Source organism: Camelus bactrianus, chromosome 11, assembly GCF_048773025.1.
Source record: "Camelus bactrianus isolate YW-2024 breed Bactrian camel chromosome 11, ASM4877302v1, whole genome shotgun sequence".
Classification (NCBI taxonomy): domain Eukaryota; kingdom Metazoa; phylum Chordata; class Mammalia; order Artiodactyla; family Camelidae; genus Camelus; species Camelus bactrianus.
Window position 1 is genome coordinate 70,748,249 of NC_133549.1, and position 21,834 is coordinate 70,770,082.

At 45.6% G+C, this 21,834-nt stretch overlaps 1 protein-coding gene across 1 annotated transcript in view; it reads left to right on the forward strand.

The window, feature by feature from the left end:
• The window catches only part of LRMDA (leucine rich melanocyte differentiation associated), a 1,104,131-nt gene that overhangs the window by 536,690 nt on the left and 545,607 nt on the right, over nt 1–21,834 (forward strand). Inside the window, exons 3-4 of the mRNA XM_074374287.1 lie at nt 5,334–5,460; nt 16,258–16,397. Coding sequence (XP_074230388.1) covers nt 5,334–5,460; nt 16,258–16,397 — 267 coding nt within the window. The remainder of the gene's footprint in view (nt 1–5,333; nt 5,461–16,257; nt 16,398–21,834) is intronic.

Consider the following 21,834-nt stretch of genomic DNA (forward strand, 5'->3'; position numbering starts at 1 on the left):
CTATAAAAAGTTTTGTGGCAGAAAGAAAAAAGGAAAACCTCTCATGGGTTAGATAAACAGCCTTTCTAAAAGTGTCTGTGCCACCAGGCCATTTTCTGGGGATGAGCAGTCACATCACAGTTCTCCTGTTCTCCTCTGTCTTCCTTTATTCCCCACATGTAGCTCTGTGTTGTCTGTCCTGTCCTGGTAGCTTTGGTCCCAGCCTCTGTTGTAAGTCAGTGTGCAGACGTTTCCCAGGCACCAGCGGTGTGCCAGGCACTGCACTTGGCATGGTGGGGGTAGAAAAGGGTACAAATTACTACTCCTGCTCTCAAGGGTGATGTATAAATTGTTTAACAACTGCGCTGAGCAATAGGGAAAATCTTGGCAGGAGCAAAGTCCTTGGAGGCCCTGGGCAGTAAGGGTGAGGGGGACTTTTAACCACTTAGTTGTTGAATTGTGGAAAGGTCTGGGAGCTCTGGGGAGTGGCCAGGGTAACATGGAGGGGCACTCGGGGTACTGAGAGCTGCAATTTTGGACTAGCCAGTAAGGAAGTATTGAAATAGTTTAATAACTAGTTCTGGTGTACGGGTGCAGATTTGCCGAGTGTCACTTCTCCTTTGCTCAGACACTTGGACCTAGGGTAAAGAGAGGGCAGCATTCCGGCCTCTGAAGGAATTTGAATTTAGGGATTGCCCTCCTAGCTCCTGGCCGGTCATCCTGAGGCGTGCTCTCTGTCCTGCCCTGGGGATACTGTCAGCAGCTTTTCTCTCCGCAACTCACAGGTCCCTGGCTGAGCGGTAGTCAGTTGGCAAAGAGGGACTGAGACTTCACTGTGCATTTGACAACTTTCCAGGTATTATGGAGGTTGCACTGAGATCCTTTTATGTTCAGGCTGAGCAGACAGGAGTCACCCAGAAAGACTGTTACAGAGCAGGCAGTGGCCGACCTGTGCTGGTCTGCAGGACTAGCCAATGTAGTAGACATCAGATGTAGGGGCTAGGTCCTCTAGAATTTCCATAACCTCCCCACTTTCTCAGTTAAAAACATGTATATGGATAGTTAGGTAGATACAATAGAGGGAATAGGTAAAGATCTTAGTGGAGATCTTATTTTTTTAGTTGGTTTGAGAATATCCCGAACTGTGGTTCTGAATTTGAGGCAACTCTGGTTCCAGAGAGAGACATTTCTTTCTCAGGGTCTGTGGTTAGCTGTCTCCCTGTTTCCCTGCCAATCTCATGCCAGACAGAAAGACCATCCCTGCTATAGGCTGGGAGCTGAGGACAGAGGGAGCTCATTCTTACCACAGCCTGGACCCCAGGAAGAAGATTGGCAGTTCTTGAACTGGGGATTCTGGATGTGTCTTCTGGTGATTTTTCTGGCTGGATTTTTACTGGGCAAGGGGCAGAAAGGGGTCGCCACAGATTAGAACCTCTTCTGCCCCAAACCTCCCAGCCCTGCTCTGGTCCAGGCCCCCCTCCTTCCTGGTTGTGATGAGTGGCTAACTTTTGGGGCAGGGATGGAGGCCACTGAGCGTGCACCCACCCAGGAGCAGAAGGGATTGGGGTTCAAGGAGTGGCCCCTTTGTGGGGTCTGCTGCCCGGCCAGAAGCCCCTCCCTCCATGAGGGCTCACAGCCATTGGCCGGGCTTGCAAAGGGCGAGGCCGCCTGTTTAGCGCCGCTGTTTTTATAAGCTAATGAAGGCAGAGTGTGAGCCACGGGCAATGATGCTGGGATATTAACTCTGACAGGAAGCTTGATCATAATTATCTTAACGAGGATAGGGTTAATTACAGTGGAAACTTAAAAGTTCTCTCCGTTTGAATCCGCTGGAGCTGAATGCATTGTGATGTTTTGTCATTTTGATGTGACTTTGGAAGAGGCACTGGGACTCTCCCAGCAGCCGCAGCGGCTCCTGAGGGAGCCCAGCCAGAGCCCTGCGAACGAGAGGCAACGGAGATGGTACTTGTGGGTGAAATAATGGGCAGCTTTCCTGCTGGTGGAGCGGGAGGCAGGCAGCTCACAGTGCGCTTCGGAGGTGCTGATTAGGTTTCCAGAGCAAACCACCTGCCACAGATCGGACCGCGCGCCGGTCTCCCTGGCAGCCCTTGACATCTCTTTACCAGGCTGGGAAGACCTCTCTCCAGCTGAAGCCTTGCCCTCCCCCTCCAGCCCCTGACCAGGGCACTCATGCCTGCCTGGCCTTCCTAGCCCACTCCTCTGACAGCGGCAGCCACAGACACCCAAGCTGGTGAGTAGCCCTCCGGTGACAGTTACCCTCCTCCACCAGGGCTCTTGGGTCTGGGGTACATTTTCCTGTGCCCACACAAGGTTATAGCAGAGAAATTATGCTCCATCGTCTTTCCCCTGTAGCTACTGCAGCTGTCCCACTACACAGCACAGATCTTAAAGCCTTTTTTGCCTTGTCATTTTATTTAACAGCACATGTCTCTTTGCAGGCGTCTTGTATATAGGGGTATGAACTCAAGGATGGACACAAGTAATTTCTTTCCCCTCCTCCTTCCAAAAAACAGCAGTAGCAACAACAGCAATAACAACAAAAGTAAATTTCTTTTTAAGTAAAAAAATAGAACCATCTTTCAGTGTGTGTTTCTTGGCCTCCACATGCCAGCCAAACCCCAGAAATCCTGTCTTCTCCAGTTTTACCCTTCATTATGCTCTCTGCCTTCTGTCCCCAATCCCTCAGCTCTGAATTTAGCTGATTAAATCAAGTGCACACCACACTGATGACATGAAGACAGGGATTTATTAATTAGCAACCCCTCCACGTAACACAGTTCCCTTTTAACTGAGCAGCTAATAACATGATCTGGCAAAAAAGATCTCAAGGCAAACAGGTGACAGGGGATTGGAGCCTGAGCTTCCCAGCGGCTCTCTGAAGTTCCCCTCCTGTTTTGAGCGCTGCCCCAGGGCCCACCCTGGAGGGAAGGCATCTCTGGGGGCAAGCCTTTTAGCGGTTCCACTCTGTCCCTCTCCATGCTGTGTCATTTTGTTTGATGCCTCCCCTGAAGCACTCTTGGAAGGGAGCTTTCTTCTGCTTGCCAGTTGCCAACCATTTGCTGATTCTCATGATAAGAGTATTATATTTGCATAACGTCACTTGGGAACAATGTGTATTTGGATGCCGCCTTTGACCAGAGCCCAGCTGATGTTTGTACCCAAAGGACTTATTAGTCACCCATAAGATGCCCTGATGGGGAGGTGGCCTTGACTCCCCTTGGAGTAAACAGGGTCCAGTCCTGAAAAGCACTTTGGGATCAGCACTCATTAACCCCCACGGAGGGAGGGACTTCAGGAAAGGCTGAAGTTTCCTTGCAGAAGCCAGACTTACACTTCTCTTCCCCCTCTGCCCACCCTCTGCATCCTGAACTCCAAACCTGCACCTCAGGTCAGGGCTTCCAGAAAAAAATCAATGAATGAAAGGAGTGAAAAGAAAGAAACCATTTCTTACTAGTAACTTGTTAGTTCTTACTCACTTATTCTCCATAACATTGTGTGAGCTTGGAGGCAATATAGAAGAAGGGAGTTCAGGTGGGTTATTGAGTTGCCCGAATTCACACTGCAAGTAAGTGATGGAGCAGAGGTAGAATCCCAGGCCTTCCTGACCGCCTGTGTATAAATTGTGTTTTGTCTTCCTGAAACACGAGGAAGAGGAGGAGGAGGAAATGAAACCTGATGACCCATTGACCCCTGACCCCAGATGTATTTGGTATTGCCCCCCTGCTGTGGGGCAGGTATGGGAGCTATAGGGTTGGGTGGGGCCTGTGTGCTGGGCCCTGGGTGGGACCACCTGGAGGTTTAGGGGCAGGAATGGGGCTGCTGGTGGAGCTCTGGGCCCAAGGGCATCTGGGGATTTCACTGCTTCTTCATAATGCATCTTTTGCTTCCCAAGTATTGCTTCCCTATTTTGGAGTCCTTTTGGCACGGGCCCCACAAGGAAGAGATGGATGTCTCCAGAAAGGTGTGGTGCTAAAGTTCACACTCACATCACAGGGACAAGTGCTGCACACGCAAGCAGGAGGGTCTGTAATGGACCAGCTATCAGTAAATGCATAAATAGTGCAGACAACATCTCCCCGATTGGTTACATTTTATAGAACAGCCAGGAGATCCCGAGTGAGTCCATGCTCTGGTCAACGTCGTAGCTCAGCTGTCAGCCTGTGCAAGCTCAGCACAGCTCTTGGGTCTGGCAGGTGAACGAGCTGGGAGTGTGTTTCGTGCGAGTCCCTCCACCGGGCGGCTTTCCTTAATTAACGTCTGCGTGCACCCCGGCAGACGCATGCGCACCGCTGCGCCTCACGGCTTCCAACCCCCAAAACCCCTGCGCCCCTAACGTTGAGTTAACTTTTAGCCGCTCAGCTACGTCTGTTAACAAGGCTCTTTTTCCCTTTCTGATACTTTTTTTCCCTGAGCCGGTGCTTAATTCTTTAAGATGCCTGTTTATTTACTGCCTCGACATCGAACATTGCTGCATTTGACACTTGTTTCAAAAATAAAGTGAGAAATCCACTTTCCATACATTAAAACAGTAAACTTAAAGTCAAGAGTCTTGAGGCAGAACTTCCGCCAACCGCCTCCTTACCTCACCCCCTAAACAAAAACAAATACAAAGAAACCAGGAAAGAAAAAGAAATGGCCTCTCAGACTGGAGTGATTACGTGCTTCCATGGATGCCTTGCCTTTTGGGGCTGCCACGGGGACACTAGGCAGAAGCAAATTAAGTGATTAGTAAAGAAAAGGGGAAAAGAAAAAAAAAAAGCAGAGAGGGGATAAAAGGCAAAGGCAGTGAATGCAGAGAAAAAGGAAGCTTTCCTCTCCGTTTCCTAGGACTGTGCAGAGGAGAACCACTAAGAAATGATACTTGAAGTTATATTTATTATTGTAAGAGGGGTATGATATTTCTGGGCAGGAATGATGGATGACAACTTAAATTTGTGTCCAGGGAATGAAGGTGAACTGTGACAGAGTTATTTATCTTGGGAATGGAGGTTAGGGTCAGCCGAGGCTGGGTGCCTGAAGGCACAAGACATTGACAAATTTATCCTGCGGGCCGTATCTGAAGCCCTTTGTTTTGGATCCTGGCTACTCACTAAGTGACCCTCATCCTTCATGTTGGCAATGCGTGAAGGATGCGGTGAGTGCCAGCGGCCCCTTCTCCCCCTCCGCCCCCGCCCCGGCTCCCGCTACTAATTCTTGTCATTCACTTTGCTGACAGGCACCAAGCCCAAACTATTCCCAGTCCTGAAAGGGAAGGTTAAAATATTTATTTCGGCTCATAATGGCCTCCCTGATTTAGTGCAGGATCATTTTTCCTGTTGCCTTTGTCATTGCAGGTCACTGGAAGGACTGAGCGCGTTCGGGAGCCTGGAGGAACTCATCTTGGACAACAATCTGCTCGGGAACGACCTCGTGTTGCCAGGGTTACCCCGGCTCCATACCTTAACCCTCAACAAGAACCAAATATCCTTGGCTCTGCTGCTGCCCCCACTCCCCGCCCAGCCCCGCAGTGGTCCCCTCCCGCAGCACCCCCCCACCGCGCACCTCCCCCCCAAAATACCTGCAAAATGTCAGATGAGTTTTATGTGTCAGCTAAATTAAAGTTATGTGAAATACAGTCCGTGGGCAGACAAAGCGTTCTGTCTCTTGGCACTGGGGACACTTCAGAGTAATTTATTATAGGTCATTCATAAATGAAATGCACCATTATATCTTCCTGTTGCTCCATTTTAGTGTAGAGATCTAAGTTATGGCTGTGAAGAAATCTTTTTAATAGATAAAAATAGAGAAAGAAAATAATGTCACTGCTGTCGAGAAGGCAAAGCCGGGTTCTTTTCACTTTGGGCTTGTGTGTGAGGGCGACCTCTGGTGGGAAGTAGGGGTTAGTGCCGCTAAGCAACCTTGGCATTCACAGGGGTTTCCTGAAGGCTCTGGCGCAGACTTGGGGAACACTCCTGGCTAAAGAGAAGGGGGAAGAGGCTAAGGTGGAGGATCAGTGTGAAGCCTAGCTCTGCCCTCCGTGGTGCTGATGGTACCAGGACGATGAGAGAGGCCTAGGAGAGCCATTCTGGTCTGCGGCTTCTTAAGCCGGTGAGGCTCCAGCAGCCTGGGACGTGACTCTGCGCTCTGTAGTGAGGCTGGGAGTGGAGTCAGGGCCTCATGCAGTGTCAGGCACAGGGCGCCTCCAGACTCGAGTTGTGCATCTCGGTGCCTCCCCAGTGCCAGCTAGCTTAAGCAGGAAGTTTTGTTGGTTTTATTAACTCCTGTGTCCTTCACACCTAGAATAACGTCTGGCACAGAGTCAAGGGTCAATAAATGATTGTGGGATGAAGGAATCACTATCATCAGCTGACCTTTCTGAGCACGCCTGTGGGCCAGACTCTGTGCTAGGGAACTCTAAGTGCATTGTTTTTCATTCTTACCAAACCCTTTGAGAGGGGTGTGTCTTCAGGTTTACCTAGATGAGGAAAGAGGTTAAGTACAGGCCCACCGCCAGACACTTCACAAGATGCTGGGTACAGAATTTAGTCTCCCCTGGGGCTGGATCCGGGGTTCTTACCATTTTACTGTGTTGCTTCAGAGTTGAAGTCCAATCACCTTGTTTTATTGCTGGAGCCTTTGAGACCAGGCGTGGCTTCGTCACTTGTTCATTGTCACGTGAACGGGAAAGGGATCAGGGCATCTTCTCCTAGAAGATAAAATGAAATCAAGCCAGATGCATATGTTAAAAGTAACCTATATGTTTCTGTCAGCTTTAATAATGATTTGCAAAATTGTTTATTAGCCACTGTTTATACTTCAAGTGGTAAGTTGATAGTTTCATTAATCAGTAAAATATGCTATTTGTGGTCATTATTAATTGGCATGTTCTTAGAAGAAGAAGGCCTACAGGTAAATGTCATCCTCATCATGAAATATTGATGGATTTTTTTCCTCTCTTATCCTTTGGTCAACCAAGTTTCCCAGTCATTTGAAAAATTATTATAGTCAGTGTCTTATGGCTTCCTTGGCTGTTCGAGATGATCAGTTGGATGATATTCTCAAGTAAATTAAGAATAGAAAGATGATTAGACTAGAATTTGGATGGTATGGTTTCTCCTGTGGGCCTCAGTCCTCACATCCTGTGTCCCATGACCCTGAAAGGATTAGAGTTGTTGGGCTTGGGTTCATGAGTCAGCTTGATCATGGTTAGCAGTGTAGCCATCGTCAAGTAATCGTCTAAAAACCTCTTTCCTATTTGTGTGTGTGTGACATGACAGCTTTAAGTTGCCTATTAGGAGAACTGAGCAAGAGGAATGTGTGAAAAACTTGTTTGCATGTTGGAATCAGACTATGATGATGTGAGCAAAGACGTTTTCTGCATGGCTGCAGAACCAGCTGCCTCTGCCCTGGGTATGGTCAAGAAGGCAACAGAAGAAATGGTGCAGTGAGAAGGGTTTCGTTAACAGCCCACCGACGAAGCCACAAGGACTGTACAGCAAATGCCCTGCAAACGCTAACCCCAAACTCAGCTCCTCTTCTCACTCAGCACACTTCCTGGCCTCTTCTCTGTAGCATTGACTGGTGCGTACTGAGAAATGCAAGCTCATTTTAGCACCAGCCTAAGCAAAACAGTTAAAAGAAGGGTACACCAACTGTGAGACAATGTCATTTCATGCAGGCTCAGTCTGCAGATGAATTAGTGGGTGAGATTTTTTTTTTTGATCAACCACTGATTTGTATATTAATCGATCGATGGCAAGTATTTGTTGGGTACCTGTGTGTCTAAAATAGGTAGGTGATAACATTGCTTTCTTCCATTACCACTGACAGTTGAAGAGATATTGAGTAAATATTGATGACTGGCAGATTGCCTGGTTAGCCTAATTAGGTTAGATTCTACTAAGATTCATGCTTCATGTGAATTTGCTAAATATTGTTGTCTCCCATTTTAGAGGATTCATCTTTATAACCTGGCACAGAATATGCTGAAAATGCAGTGATCCAGTCTAGATTTTATTTATCGGTTTATTTGTTGAATTTATTTAAACCAATAACAATAGCAACAACAAAAAAAACGGTTCACCGTTTCTCCTGGCCCCCACCTCCTCCCTCTTTGGGCAGCCCCGGATCTGTTCTCTCTCTCTGAGGTTGGTTTTGATGTTGTTTTTGTTTTTAGATTCCACATATAAGAGAGATCATACAGTATTCATTTTACTCTGTCTAACTCATTTCACTTAGCATAATGCCCTTGAGGCCCCTCCATGTTGTTACACATGGCAAGATTTCATTCTTTTTTTTTTTTTTTTTTTTTTGCTAGGGTAAATGAATGACCTTATCAGATCTTTTTTTTTAACATTTTTTATTGATTTATAATCATTTTACAATGTTGTGTCAAATTCCAGTGTTCAGCACAATTTTTCAGTCATTCATGGACATATACACACTCATTGTCACATTTTTTTCTCTGTGAGTTATCATAACATTTTGTGTATATTTCCCTGTGCTATACAGTGTAATCTTGTTTATCTATTCTACAATTTTGAAATCCCGAGATTTCATTCTTTTTAATGGATAAATAATATTCCATTGTGTGTGTGTGTGTGTGTGTGTGTGTGAGAGAGAGAGAGAGAGAGAGAGACAGACAGAGACAGAGACAGAGACAGTTTCTGTCTCCATCTGTCCATGGACACTTAGGTTGTTTCTATATCTTGGCTATTGTAAATAATGCTGTAGTGAACAGAGGGGTTCATGTATCTTTTCAAGTTCGTGTTTTTGTTGTCTTTGGATAAATATCTAGCAGTGGAATTGCTGGATCATATGGTAGTTCTATTTTTAGTTTTTTTGAGGAATATCTATACTATTTTCCGTAGTGGCTGCACCAGTTTACATGCTTACCAATGGTGTACAAGATTTCTTTTTTCTCCACCTCGTCGCAAATCCTTGTTATTTCCATGAAATGCCTTAGACTTGGGCTCTGTCAACTAGCTTTGCTGTGTAATAATCCACCCCCACAATTAGTGGCTTGAAAAAACAAATATTTTGTTTACAATTCTTTATGTCCGTGTTGGGGCAGGGCTTACTGGATGGTTCTTCTGCTAGTCTCGCCTTGGGTTGCTCGTGCAGCCACGGTGATTTGGAGGTTCATCTGGGGCTAGGTGACCTGAGATGGCCTTGCTTATATGTCTGGTGGTTGGTACTGGTTGTTGACTGAACTACACGTCTCCAATAGGCTAGCATGGGCCTCTCAATATGGGCGGGGTGTTGCAAGAGCAAAGCTCAATGTACAAGTGCTTTTCAAGCCCTTTTTGCATCATGGGTGCTGCTGTCTCATGGCCAAAGCAAGTCATATACCAAATGTAGAACAGATATGAGAAGGAACTGTACGAGGTATGAATACAAAGAGGCATGACTCATTCCTGTAAACATCTAATACTCAGACCTTGGTATCTTGTCTCCTTAAGATTTTACTTTGTATTTGTAATAAAGGGGGACCTAGAACTGAGTAACTATTGATCTTCTAAAAAGGTCAGTGTTAACTCTTTCTGGTAAATTAAATCTTTTAAACATATTAGGGAGCTTGCTGTCAAATGGGATTCTGCCTCAAGTTCTTTTAAGTTTTGTTTTGTTTTTAATTTTTGGCTTTTTGGCATACGTAGAATGGTTCTTCACGCCCATGCCCCACCCATTTTATCTGCCTTGCAAATCTAGAGTTTTCCGTTTTGGTTTTGCATGTAGTTAGATATGTCTATACCATGGTCTTTGCGCCTGGATCCCGGGAGCGTGGGTTATGGGCTTCTCTTGTCCTTTAGCAGGAAGCACTGTCACACAGTGGTGAAGAGCAGCAGCTCTGAAGCCACACTTCCTGGGCTTGAACCTGGGTCCACTGCCTACTGCATGGCTTGGACAGGTTATCTCATATGTGTGTGCTTTGGTTTCCTCTGCGAGTTGGGGGCAGTAATAGTACTCACCCCATAGGTTGTTGTGAGGGTTACTCTAAGAATCTCACAAATATTAAGTTACTAAGAGTAGCACAGTAAGTTCTGTGTAAGGGTTAGTGTGACTGCCATTGTTAATATCCTGGAGTAATGACCTGACCTGGTCTATGTGCACCATGCTTTAGCCAAGGCCAGAATATACATTCAGAGTGCTGCTTTGACTTTTATAATTTAATATTATCCTCATCTCATTCTATGAGTTGAGTACCATCAGTAAATAATTTTCATTTTTATGAAAAAAACTGAAAGAGTGTGAACTTTGTGGAGTCACATGAATGGTCTGTGGTGGGGCTCAGACTAGAACCCAGGTGTACTCATCGCCAGCCCCAGACTCTGAAACCCAAGGAAGGGGCTGTCACTGCACAGGAGGAGGAACTGAGATGCAGGAGTCAGCTGCTTGAGCCTGGTCCCACAAGGCCCTGCCCTCAGCTGCAGAGGGAGCTGGAGGGGCATTCCAGAGCCCAAACCACGCATCTGGCAAATTTCTTCTCAGTTCACCAGTGCCTCCCTTCCCAGCTGCACACGTCCTCCTTGACTTCTTTGCCCTTTGTTGCATTTCTGTTCAGCCCTCAGCTTTGGTGTCCTGTGCTGGTCTCCCATCTGTCTCCTCATCTCCTGATTCAGAGATGATGATCTCTCTCTCCTTCCTTTGGTTCATTTAGACTGGCCCCATAGTCACTGGCCATGGAATTGACCTCTTCATTCTCACCCACTCTCACCCATGAGCATGTACAGTCCCAGCTACATCGTGTCTGAATCCCCAATCCCAAATAAGGGAACAACAGACATGTCAGGAAAATGGAGATATTTAACCTTTGCACAATCAAATGATTCACCCCTGCTTTCCTTGTGGAGGTGGGTGCAGGGAAGGTTATGATAAGCTGACTGCATTTTAAATCATACTTCATTTCTTCATCTTTTTCTTTCCCTTTTTACTTCAGCACATGTATTAAGAGACAGTATGAATTGTAGTGCCAAAAGGAGGAAAGAATAGTGCTACATGTTACACAGCTGGGCAGAGGGAAGGGGACCAGTGCATGGAGTCAGAAGGCAGCACTGGAGCTTCCATAACAATTTACTGTGTCATCTTGTGGAAGTCTCTGTACCTTGGCAGAGGCTTCATTTTCTTTATCTGTAAATTGGGTATTATACATCTGGGAGTATTGTTGACAGATTGTCATGGCATTTTGTGTGTGTGTGTGTGTGTGTGTGTGTGTGTATGAATGAAATCACTTTGTTAACACCGAAAACTTTACAACTTCTTTGTGGGTTTTACTGTTAGCCAAGGCTTCAGTGCCTTAAAGGAATAAGCTCAAATTGAAATACCTAAAGTACAGAGCCCAGTGGGAAGACAGCATCTTATGATCTCCCACAAAAGCAATAATAAGACTCCTCATTTTTCAGTGTTTTGAATATTCTTTGTGTTAGGAAATTACGAGTCCTATGACCCCAGAAATATCAGTTCTTAGGACCTAGGTTTGTGACTGTATGACCTTTGAACCCAGTTTCCTTCACTGTTATCTGGATGTGAAAATATTTCTAATACGTGCATGTGTGAATCAAATACATGATGTAGACTGTTTAGTGTTCAAAAATCTTATAGTAGGATAAGCTCTGGTAGGAATACTTCCAATGGTCATAGATGCTGCCCTTTGACCTGGAGCTGAGCCCAGAGGGAGGCACGTGCCCATTCTCACCTGGGAAGCAGCTTCGGACCTGTGCAGCTGGACGTGACACCATGAGACTCCCTTCCTCCTTTGGGCTCCAGACTTCAGGGCACAATGCGGCTTTGATCATGGGCTCTCTGCAGAAAATCTCCCTTGGCACACCTAGCCTTGACAGCTGGGCTTCTCGATGGCAACTTTCTGTAGACAACACTGAAAAAAATCTGAATGACATGCGCTGCAGAAGCCTTGAGGAGGGAAACCAGGTGTGTGCGGAGAATCCAGCTGGAGAGAGCTGAAACTGTGCCAGGTAGCTTCACATTTTAAAAAGGGGGAAAAAAATAAAACCACCCTTAGGAGAATCTAGGAAAGTGTCCCCACCGAGGAGGTCTTGGTTGGCCAGGGACACCACGTTCCCTCCCCTGATTGCCTCTGGTTAACTTCTAGGCAACTTGACAAAAAGAAGTGTGACAAGCTCTGTCTCAGAGCTCGCAATCAGACCAGACAGGGCTGTGCTCATCCTCGCCGACCTAGGAGACCAAGAAACCAATTAAGGCTTGTTCTTGCATTTCATCCTCTGGTAGTGGCATCAACATGATGACGACACTCTGGTCAGAGTTTCCATGGAGTAGGTGCTCGTGATTCCTGGCTGGTGTGGATTTGTGGGGACCACCTGGCTCAGCCCAGGTGATCATTTATTGGCAGTTGGAAGACTTAGGAAGAAGGACTCTCTTCTACAGAACATATCCTAAAGAAGGCAGGCTGAGGGGCTCCAACAGATTTGCCATTTCTTGGATTCATTGGCACAGGATGGTGGAAGCTTCTTAAAGCCTGCAGACATTTTGCTCAAGAAATCCCCGTGATCAAGACATAAGAATGAGTCTACATCTCCACAGCCTCCTGCTCAGGGGAAGATGTAGGTTGTGTGGAGTGTGAAACTTACATGATGTGAGGTGACCCTCTTGTTGGCAAAGACTATACAATTACAAATACAAAATTAGTGTGAGAATGAATGTATCTTTGGAATAAAAAATATATCAGAGGCAATTAAAAGTTCTTAAAACTGCCAAATGCTACACATTAAAATATTTAGAAAAGGAACAGTCTCTTTTATACTAAACATGTCTGTTTAAACACTTTTTTCTCACTTCTCTAATGCAAGTTCACTTATAACCTCATTACGTAATTAAATTTTGTAATATTTTCTGTAGAGAGAATGGGTAATTCCATCTAATTGAAAACTGATTTTTATGTTTAATATTTAGGGTTGTTTCTTTCAGTTTCACCACTTATTATTGGTAATTTCACCACTAAATTATTGGTGAAAATTTTAGAGTTACTAAATTTGTAAAGAAATTCTTACATACTTCTTTCATACATGAGCTAAAAGATTTCAGGATATTTCAAGTTAGCTGGGTTTGTGTGCGTGTGTGTACACACTCAGCAACTTAATCTTAAATATTCTCTGAATTGGTAAGCTCCTTAACTTTTTTATCATAAGTCTTATGTTGGCCCCTGCGTGTTTGTGTCAGCATGGTAGGTGGTAAGAATATCACTGGAAGCCATTCCTATCGATACTGTTGTAGTAACCAGACCCAGAAGTCACTGTAGACCACAGACATGGACCCCACCGCACCCTAATTCAATGCCACTCCTTCACAAGTTTCTCTTAGACAGGTCCCCAGAATTCCCACGGCCACTGCAGCACCACCCAACTCAAGGAGAAATGTGACAGAAGAAGTCCTACTGGAGAAAGACGGTGATTTTAACTGATGGCGGTTTAAATAACCTACTTTTGCAGGCTTTACAAAAATATGTGACCCTGTGAGTATAACCACGGCCTTTCCAGGGCTCTAGAAGGGACCCATCTAAGCAAGCAGCCCTCCCTCACAAGCTTTATTGGCTCTGTGATACATTTGCACGTGAAGATTTACTCAATTTGAACCAGGCCTGCTTCCCTGGATGGTAGAATGCTAGGCTGCCCGTCACTGGTCACCAAATGTTGAGGAATGACGGGGAGTTCAAGCCAACTCTATTGCCCAGTGTTTCCTAATTTGAGAATCTTACTGGTTTTGAATTCCATTCCTTCACATTCTCACCTTGGGGTGGTAGATGAAGAAAAGACAAAGGCTGAAGGAGACTTGGCTTGGATTCTGCCATCCGTAGTAGAAAGGGCTTCCCCTAGGTTCTCTAGGGCCAGTGTCCACATAAATAATTTGAATCACCTCGTATCAATACATCAGCACCATTTTGGCAGCCTACTATCTTGCAGTCTCACAAAAGAAATAACTGCACTGACCAGCAGGAGGGAGTAGCTTGTCTGGCTGCCCCCACCTAGAACTCAGATCTGGCTTGAGGCTTCCAGACAACCCGATGGCTGTGAGTCCTGGTGTTCTTTGGAGCATCCAGCGGGTCCCATGTGTGGGATGGAGGATTGGAGAAAACCGTGAAGAAGAGAAACCAGGTCAGGGCATGGGGAAGCCTACTTGAATGACACTGTTGGCCCCGCGCCAGTCCTGGGTACCGGTTTGTGATTTAAAATTTTTTGTGGAAGGCACTCCAAAGCACAGGGGTCCCCGAGGAGCCTCTACCCGAGTTGAAAGGCAGGACTGACAGAGTACTGGCAATATTCTTTTTTTTTTTTTTAATGTAGAAAGACAGAAACTGCTAGAAAAACCAAGTTTTCCCTGAAATTGTTCACTGTCATTTTAATTGGTTTTCTTTAAATGATTTTCTTAAAGACTATGGTGACTGAACTTTAAAAAGTAGTAAATGTGTTTTGTCTTCAGTGATGAAATACATAGATGTTTTGACTCCTGGCCGCTCATCTGCCGTACTTCAAGCTTCGCTCCTTGGTGGGACCTGGTCTCTAGTCTTCACCCCGTGACCCCATTCCCATCACCCTCCTTCTGGTGGCCCTTGTGGTCATTCCTGGATGTTACTTGTTAAAGATGGGAAGGACTGATAACTTTGATGTCCATTGTTCTGTCTTTGTTTAGGAAGTGGGGATGATGTTGGCAAATTGAATCCCCCTCTGGGTGAGTGTGCTCGAACCCTTTTTTACTAGTTTTTCCCTCCTTTGCTTCTGCTCTTCCTTGTGTCTTCTGGGTCTTGCTCCTCCTGGAATACAGTGCTTCTTCTTGCATATGGTGGTGACAGAGTGTGTGTATGAACAGTGAGAGAAGGAACTGAGTTTGGAGAATATAAGTTTGAAGGGAGACATGAGCTTCAACCACCTGAAAGGTCGTCACGTGGAAGAGATGAGAGGCTTATTCTTTGTGACCCCAAGTAGCTAAATTGGGTCAGTGGGTGGGAATTCAAGGAAAATTCAATTTCTGGGGAAAGAAAAACTGTCTCTTAGGGTTGTCAGAGATAGAACGAGCTACCTTGTGGTGACTCTTTGGAAGATGTGTTTGGGACTAGATTCAGTCATTGGTTGGAATTGGAGTTCAGCTGAGAAGCTGAATGTGAGAAAACTGAGGAAACATCCCAGGGTTAGATAGCACCCTCACAGCATGAGGAAAGCCCTTTTATTTATTTCATGAGGCCGTCTGGACCTCACTCAGTTGTATCCGAGTCTTTGACTCTTGCTTGCTGTAGCCGCCCTTGTGTGTCTGTATACTCTGCCGTCATTCCCTGGCCAGGAGCCTGCTCTGTCTGCTGATCCTGGCTAACTCCTCTCACTGATGGGCTCCTGGTAGTTGTGGACTCTGTTCACAGACTGTCGATGAGCTTGCCTGGGGCTCCACTCATCTGTGTGTGGCCCAAGCCAGGAGCCATGCGTGGACTAGTCCTCTGAACCTGTGACTCTTGCCTTCTGTGGTTTGGAGGTCTCAGCATTTATCTTGACCGAAGACTGGGTCCCACAGAGGGGATGGATCATGGAGTGATCTCAACACCAGGCCTTACTTTTTCTCTTTCATTCTCTCCTCTATAGAATATTTGATTCATAGCAGATTCTCAGGAAATGCATTTTGACCTGCCTAGCTTCACTAAACCCATCCTAACTTACCCCGTTTGTCTTCTCCGCCTAGCTTTGTTCTCCATTCACCCAGTGCAGAGTATTACTCCCACCAGCGAGGCCATTGGGCAGTGCTTAGCTTCACCGCAGCCTTTCAGATCATAGGGGATGCCAGTCCCTGTTGGCATCCATGCCATTCCCATGTCTTAATGATAAATTACCCCTTAGAGGAGAAAGAATATATTTCTGATGAGGCCTTTGGAAGTAATTTCTTGCTTTGATTACTAGAAAAAATAGTTTTATGGATTTGCCTATTGTAAAATATTTTACTACGTGGCATCTACCCTTCATTTAAAACAAAAATAGAACTGTATAGGAAAGAAATAAACAGTAAGAAACAATTAAGTTCATTCAATCTCTTAAGTGATCTAGACTTAACCTCACCTGCCCATAGGAAAAGCTGGGTTGGGTCCCCAGGAGTAGGGATGAAAAGCCAGCCATGTGACACGCCCACAGCAAGTTGATTTGAACCCTCACCCAGATCATCTCATGGGAGCAGACTGGACTCATCAGCCGCTCAGCTGTGCCTGTCAGTTACAGTCTGTGCTTCTTGCTAAGCCTTTTGTCTTTCGAGACCAAGATCCTTAACCTTTGTCACATCACTGACTTGGAGTGTCTGCTTGATCACCTGGCAGAAGTGACGCCAGCTCTGGAGTACCTCAGCCTGCTGGGGAATGTGGCATGTCCCAATGAGCTGGTCAGCCTGGAGAAGGATGAGGAAGACTACAAGAGGTACAGGTGAGTGCCGAGGGGTCGAGGATGGTGTGAGAGGGGGAAACGGCATCTTTGGGGATGTAGTGTTATCTTCTGGGGTACACAGGGGTGTTGCGCAAGTACCAGCGGCCTCCTCGTGATGATGTTAAACTTTCCCCCTTGGGTGCCCTACAGCCATTGTCTCCTCTCATTGAAGGTAATGGAAGCCAAGAAACACGGAAAGATGTTGAGTGGCCTCCGTCAGGGGTTGACAAACTTTTGGTAAAGGGCAAAATAATAGTTTGTGTTTTGAAAGTCATATATTCTCCTCCACAGCTATTCAACTCTTTTGTTCTAGTGCAGAAGTAGCCATGAACAATTTGTGAATGAATAGGCAAAGCTGTGTTCCAATAAAACTTTGCTTACAAAAATACAGGGCAGGCCAGATTGGACCCGTGGGCTCTGTTTTGCTGGCCCTTGCTCTGTGCTGTAAGATCTTCCTGTTTGCTTCAGAGTTACTATTTGGAGCAAAAGTACTTCCAGTGAAAGTTTAGGAAGCTTATGTACAGTCCCCAGAGGAAGTCCTATAAGGCCCATGACTTTGTTCCATAAAGCTTTGCCTCGGTATTCACCAACCGTGTGCTTTGACGGACTCCAAGTAGAAATAAATGCTTTCCTTTATTCTTCCTCCTTCTTAACCATCTGCTTTGAAATACGTGATCCACACTCACCTCTCCTTAGGGAGTCTTCTTGATCTTACCCATTTTACTAAACTCATTTTGTTTTCCTTCTTCACTTTGAATTCTGTACGCTCTCATTTGTGATTGTTGTTTTTTAAATGTTTTTAGTGATCATTTCCTCTCTATTATGATCTAAGCTCTCATGAACACTCCCCCCTGAATCAATGTGGGAGGGAGGGAGGAAGGAAATAAAAGGCAGGTGGGGCTACTAGAAATAAGTTTGGCAGAATTTGGGAGAGAGGAACTGGGTCTCTTGGGGCTCAGATTTTTCAATCTGTAGTGACCCACAAAGAGATGTAGTTGGCGGCATACATTTTGTATAAAGGCAAAGCCATAAGAAATAATGAAGGCTATTATTGAAAATTATATATTAAAAAATAAATATATACACATGCATAGGTACACACATACATGTTAGTAAGGGTCCAGCAGAAATTCAGTTGTATTTCTTTATTGGGAAGAATTTTGTACCTTTAACCTCATTTTCTAGTTTCTCCGTTAGTTTTGTAGCAGTCCTAGACTATTTTTAAGCCGTCTTAGAGTAAAGTTCCTCCCCTACTTTAAAAGAAATGTGTTAAGTCTTTTTTCCTCATGAAGATTTGTATTTGGGGTGTGATACTGTCGATTTGAATGTGAGTTCTGTTAGGAGAAATATGGCTAATATCCAGCAAGTGAATAGTTAAAATTTCTAAATCAACCTGTTAGGTTGAGCACTTGGAACTTAATTGTCTTCTTTTACACTTTTATCAACTTTGACACATTTGACAGCTTGATTTTAGTTATGAAGGGGTTGCTTAAAACATATTTTATCTTCCCACAGCAACTTATTTATAAGATATGTCTTGGAAAGGTCAAGGGGGTTCAAGAGGGTTCTCTCAGTTAACATTTTTAGTAAACCAAGCATTTTGGGGGAAATCCTCATTTGTTTTCTGACACTTTTCTTTAGTTTTCTGGTTTTAATTCTGTAAAATCGCCCAATGAATTTTATATGCATACGTATGTGTGCATGTGTGTATATGTCTATGTATGTATGCACACAGTCACCCACATGTTTGTTCATTCATTCGCTCATTCATGGAGCTATATGTGTGAGTCAAACTGAAGGTACATTTTTTGTTGCTGTTGTTTTGTAATGAAAGAAGTAGAGCCAGGAAAGTCTCCAACTCCACCTTATTCTGTTCGGTCTCAGAGAGAAGACTTGTAAGGTTGTAAAAGGACAAGAAAAGCCAGCAGTAATTTTTGGTATTGTAACTAGTTTGCAAAATATCAGTTTTGCAAAACTGCAGTGATACTAAGACCCACGATGTAAAGGGTCAGATGTAGGGTTCAGCTTTGTCAGTGGGAACTTTAACATGGGGAGGACACTTTAGATCAATGACCCTTAACCAAGGCTGTATTTCTGAATCATCCAAGGCATTTTGATTCATTTAGTGACAAATGCAACAAAATAGTCAAAATTTGACATTGGTGCTAGGTTAAGAACTATTGGACTAAGGGGTATTTACAGTCCCTGTTGGCTCCAGCACTCTGAGATGCTCCCCACCTAAGTAGTTAGAGTTCTGCTTTTAGCACCTCAGCCACTTTAAATATTCCATCTTGTATATTTCTCTCACTACTTCATATATGTCGACATCCAGAGAGTGGCTTCCAGCAGGTCAGGGCTGAATTTTTGTGCCCTTTGTAGCCTTATCAATACCTGAAGCAGTGCTGGCCATAGGGGAAAGGTTTGGTAACTGTTCCCTGTAGCTGGCTTGAAATTACCCTTCCCTCTGAAGAGCTGAGTACTTAAAGAGGGATGCAGGGCCCTTTGGACGCCTCAGATGCTCACTGTCCATTTGGAATTAGGTCCACTTGGATGTCAACAAAGACACCTAACAGGCAAAGAACTGTCTTTCAGACTCCACCCAAGTGTTGGTTGTTGGGTCACGATTCTCTTAGGGAAGCCTTGATTCTGGAAGAGTGGGCTATCTCATGGGCTGACCTGGGTACCCTCCAAGCAGATCCTCCCTACTCCAGGTCTGTTGCCCTGGAAACCATGGAGGGATGGGGCTGGGCAGGCTGCATGCTAGGGTACATATGGCAAGGTCACCATGAGGAGCTGGATTCTAGAGGCTGCACACAGCCGAAATCACATCTAGTCACAGTTACCTTAGAAAACCCCCAGGTCAGCTGCAACAATAGCAAGATGCTCATTCTCTGAGAGAGACAGGGGCTAAGAACAGTGGGAGGGACGTTACATCTGCGCCCACCCAGTTACGCATTGACTGCACGGCTTCTGCTGGTTGAGTGGAATGGTAAGCCTCTTCTCTTTCTATTCTAAATTTTTTATTCATTTTACTTATTTTTTATTTCTGGTTGAACAGGCACTCTCACCCTTGCACGGGGATCAGATGCATGTGTGCAGGCTGCATTCTGTTCTATGATCTGTAAGCAGCTCTTCTTTGTTCATCCCGGAGTTTGGGCTTCATCTGCCCCTGAAAAATTTTAGAGTTTGACAGTAAGACTTTTGAGGCCTGTGTTGCTGTGGCATTTATGTTTCTACAAAGCAATAAGGCCACTTCTTTTTTCCCCTTTTGGTAAAATATTTTCCTGGCCCTTCATCCACAAAGCATGGGGCCTGCCTTCCTTCTAGCTGTTACCCAGAGCCTAATAGTAGGGCCTCTATGTAAATTTATGTGACATTTTTCACTAGAAAATTGCTTAAAAAATGAATGCTGTTTCTGCAGTTTACTCTTTTTCACTTTAAGTACATTTTCTGACAATATGTCTTCTATTAATCATTTAAGCAATAGTAGGAGCCTTAAAGGAGTGTATTCAGAAGCAAGAACCCATGGTTCATTTAGTGCTGTCTAAAAAAATTTCTTATTGATTGGCATCCTCTGTGGTTATGTGATGTAATATTTATAATATGTCACCCAGCCATACATCAAAACAAGTATGTCTGTTGTTTCATTTCCATGAGAGATGTTGATTTCAGAGAGGTCAGCCCAGTTTTAGGTCACATTGTGGCCAAACCACTGGACCAGAAATGGGAAGTGACGAGATTTATGGGGCTGCTGGAAATGGCTCCTCAGAAGCTTCAGTGAGTCTTTCCTCCCCTCCCCCCACATCACCGTTTTCCTTCCTCACTTACCCCCTGTGCGCCCAGTTGGATTTTCTTGGCACACATCCCCACCATAAAATGGGCTCATTAAATCTGTATATAAGCATGAACATACTACCAAGTTGTGAGCAGTGCCCAGGTCCTGCTGGGGCAGAAGCAAAACCGAGCCTGGAGTTTCTCTCCACCATTCATCATAGTTCATGGCTGAAAGACGTCCATGGCCATGTTATTGCAGGAGCTTAAACCTGCCCATGCTTTGCTGGGTGTGCACAGTGTGCCGCTATTTTGGAATGAATGTTGAATGGAGGTGCATGTGATCAGCAGCAGCCTTCAGGACCGGGGCAGGGAGAGAGCAGGATGGCAGAGCTGAGCTTGGGGGACCAGCATCGTGCTGAGGATCCACTTGGGGCCACCTGTGGACTTCACCACTGGCCAAACAGTGAATCAAGTAGGGGGAGCTCAGGTGCCCAGAATGGTCTGCTCCTTGCCTTCCTCTGCAGTTCTCTTCTTTCCTCATCCTGCAGGAGAGACAGAAGAGCGAAGGTCAACAGGGCCCAACTGCTGGACCTCAGGTGTCAAATAACCGAGTTGGTCTCCTGCCAGCAAATCCTTTGTCATTTATTCTCTCTTGCCCCTCCATTCGCTGGTTGGCCTCTCCTGCCTCCCTCCTCCTCAGTAGGCCCCTCTGTATTCCTTACAACTTTAAATTACTTAAAACGTGGCTCCCTTTCTTTGTTTCCTTGCAGGGGGCAGCCGTGGGCCTGCCCAGTGTCCGCAGCACTCATCCAAGGGGCAGGAGGGAGGGCTAGCACCATTTCCCAGCCCTAGAGGGGGAGCCATAAAACTTGTGGCTTACATAACCCAGCTCGAGTTCTCCAGCTAATCTACGATCTGGGCTTTGAAGATCACAGGAAAGCAAAGGTCACGACCCAGAGATCAAAGTGACAGAAGCCCACCGAGTAATTGCTGGCTACCCTCCGTAGAGGGCCCTGGTCTGTCCTGTGGGTGTATTGTTTGCCCTGAGACTTCAAACGTGCTGCCAGTGTGGGCGAGGGAAGTCAGCTGGCCTTGGCTCGTTGTCCAGCGTTCATTGATGCTGTAGGTGAGCTCACCTCGGCTCGTTAGAGGGGCATCGTTGTCATCCCTCTGAGCATGAGGCCTTCTTCCACTCGCAGGGTTTGTTCCTTCCTCTTTGGTCCTTATTGACTCTTCCTCACAGTCCTCCTTTACCTGGAGGTGTGAGGGGGTGGGTTGACCAGGAAATTGGCGTAATAAGAAAGGAGGATATGGATGTGTTTACTGTCAATTCACTTGGAGGCAGAAAGAATTCAGGCTAAAGCTTAAAAGAGACTGAGGCGGGACTTAGCTCACTTCCTTCCCTGCACAGCTGGAGAAACCGAGGCTCAGGCGGGCGGCAGAGACTGAACCAAGATGGCCCAGCGAGCGAAGCTCAGAGCCTGGGCTCTTCCCTCTGCCCTGCCAATCCCCAGGCTTCTTGTTTTGAAAACCTCCCCTTTTTTTTCACTTTCTGCCACCCCCAACACCTTAGAGCTTCGGTGTCTTCAGTAAGCCACGGCTAACTTTCAAAAACGCGTCAGACACACCTGCTGTTGATGAGCGCTTTTGAGCAGCGTGAGGT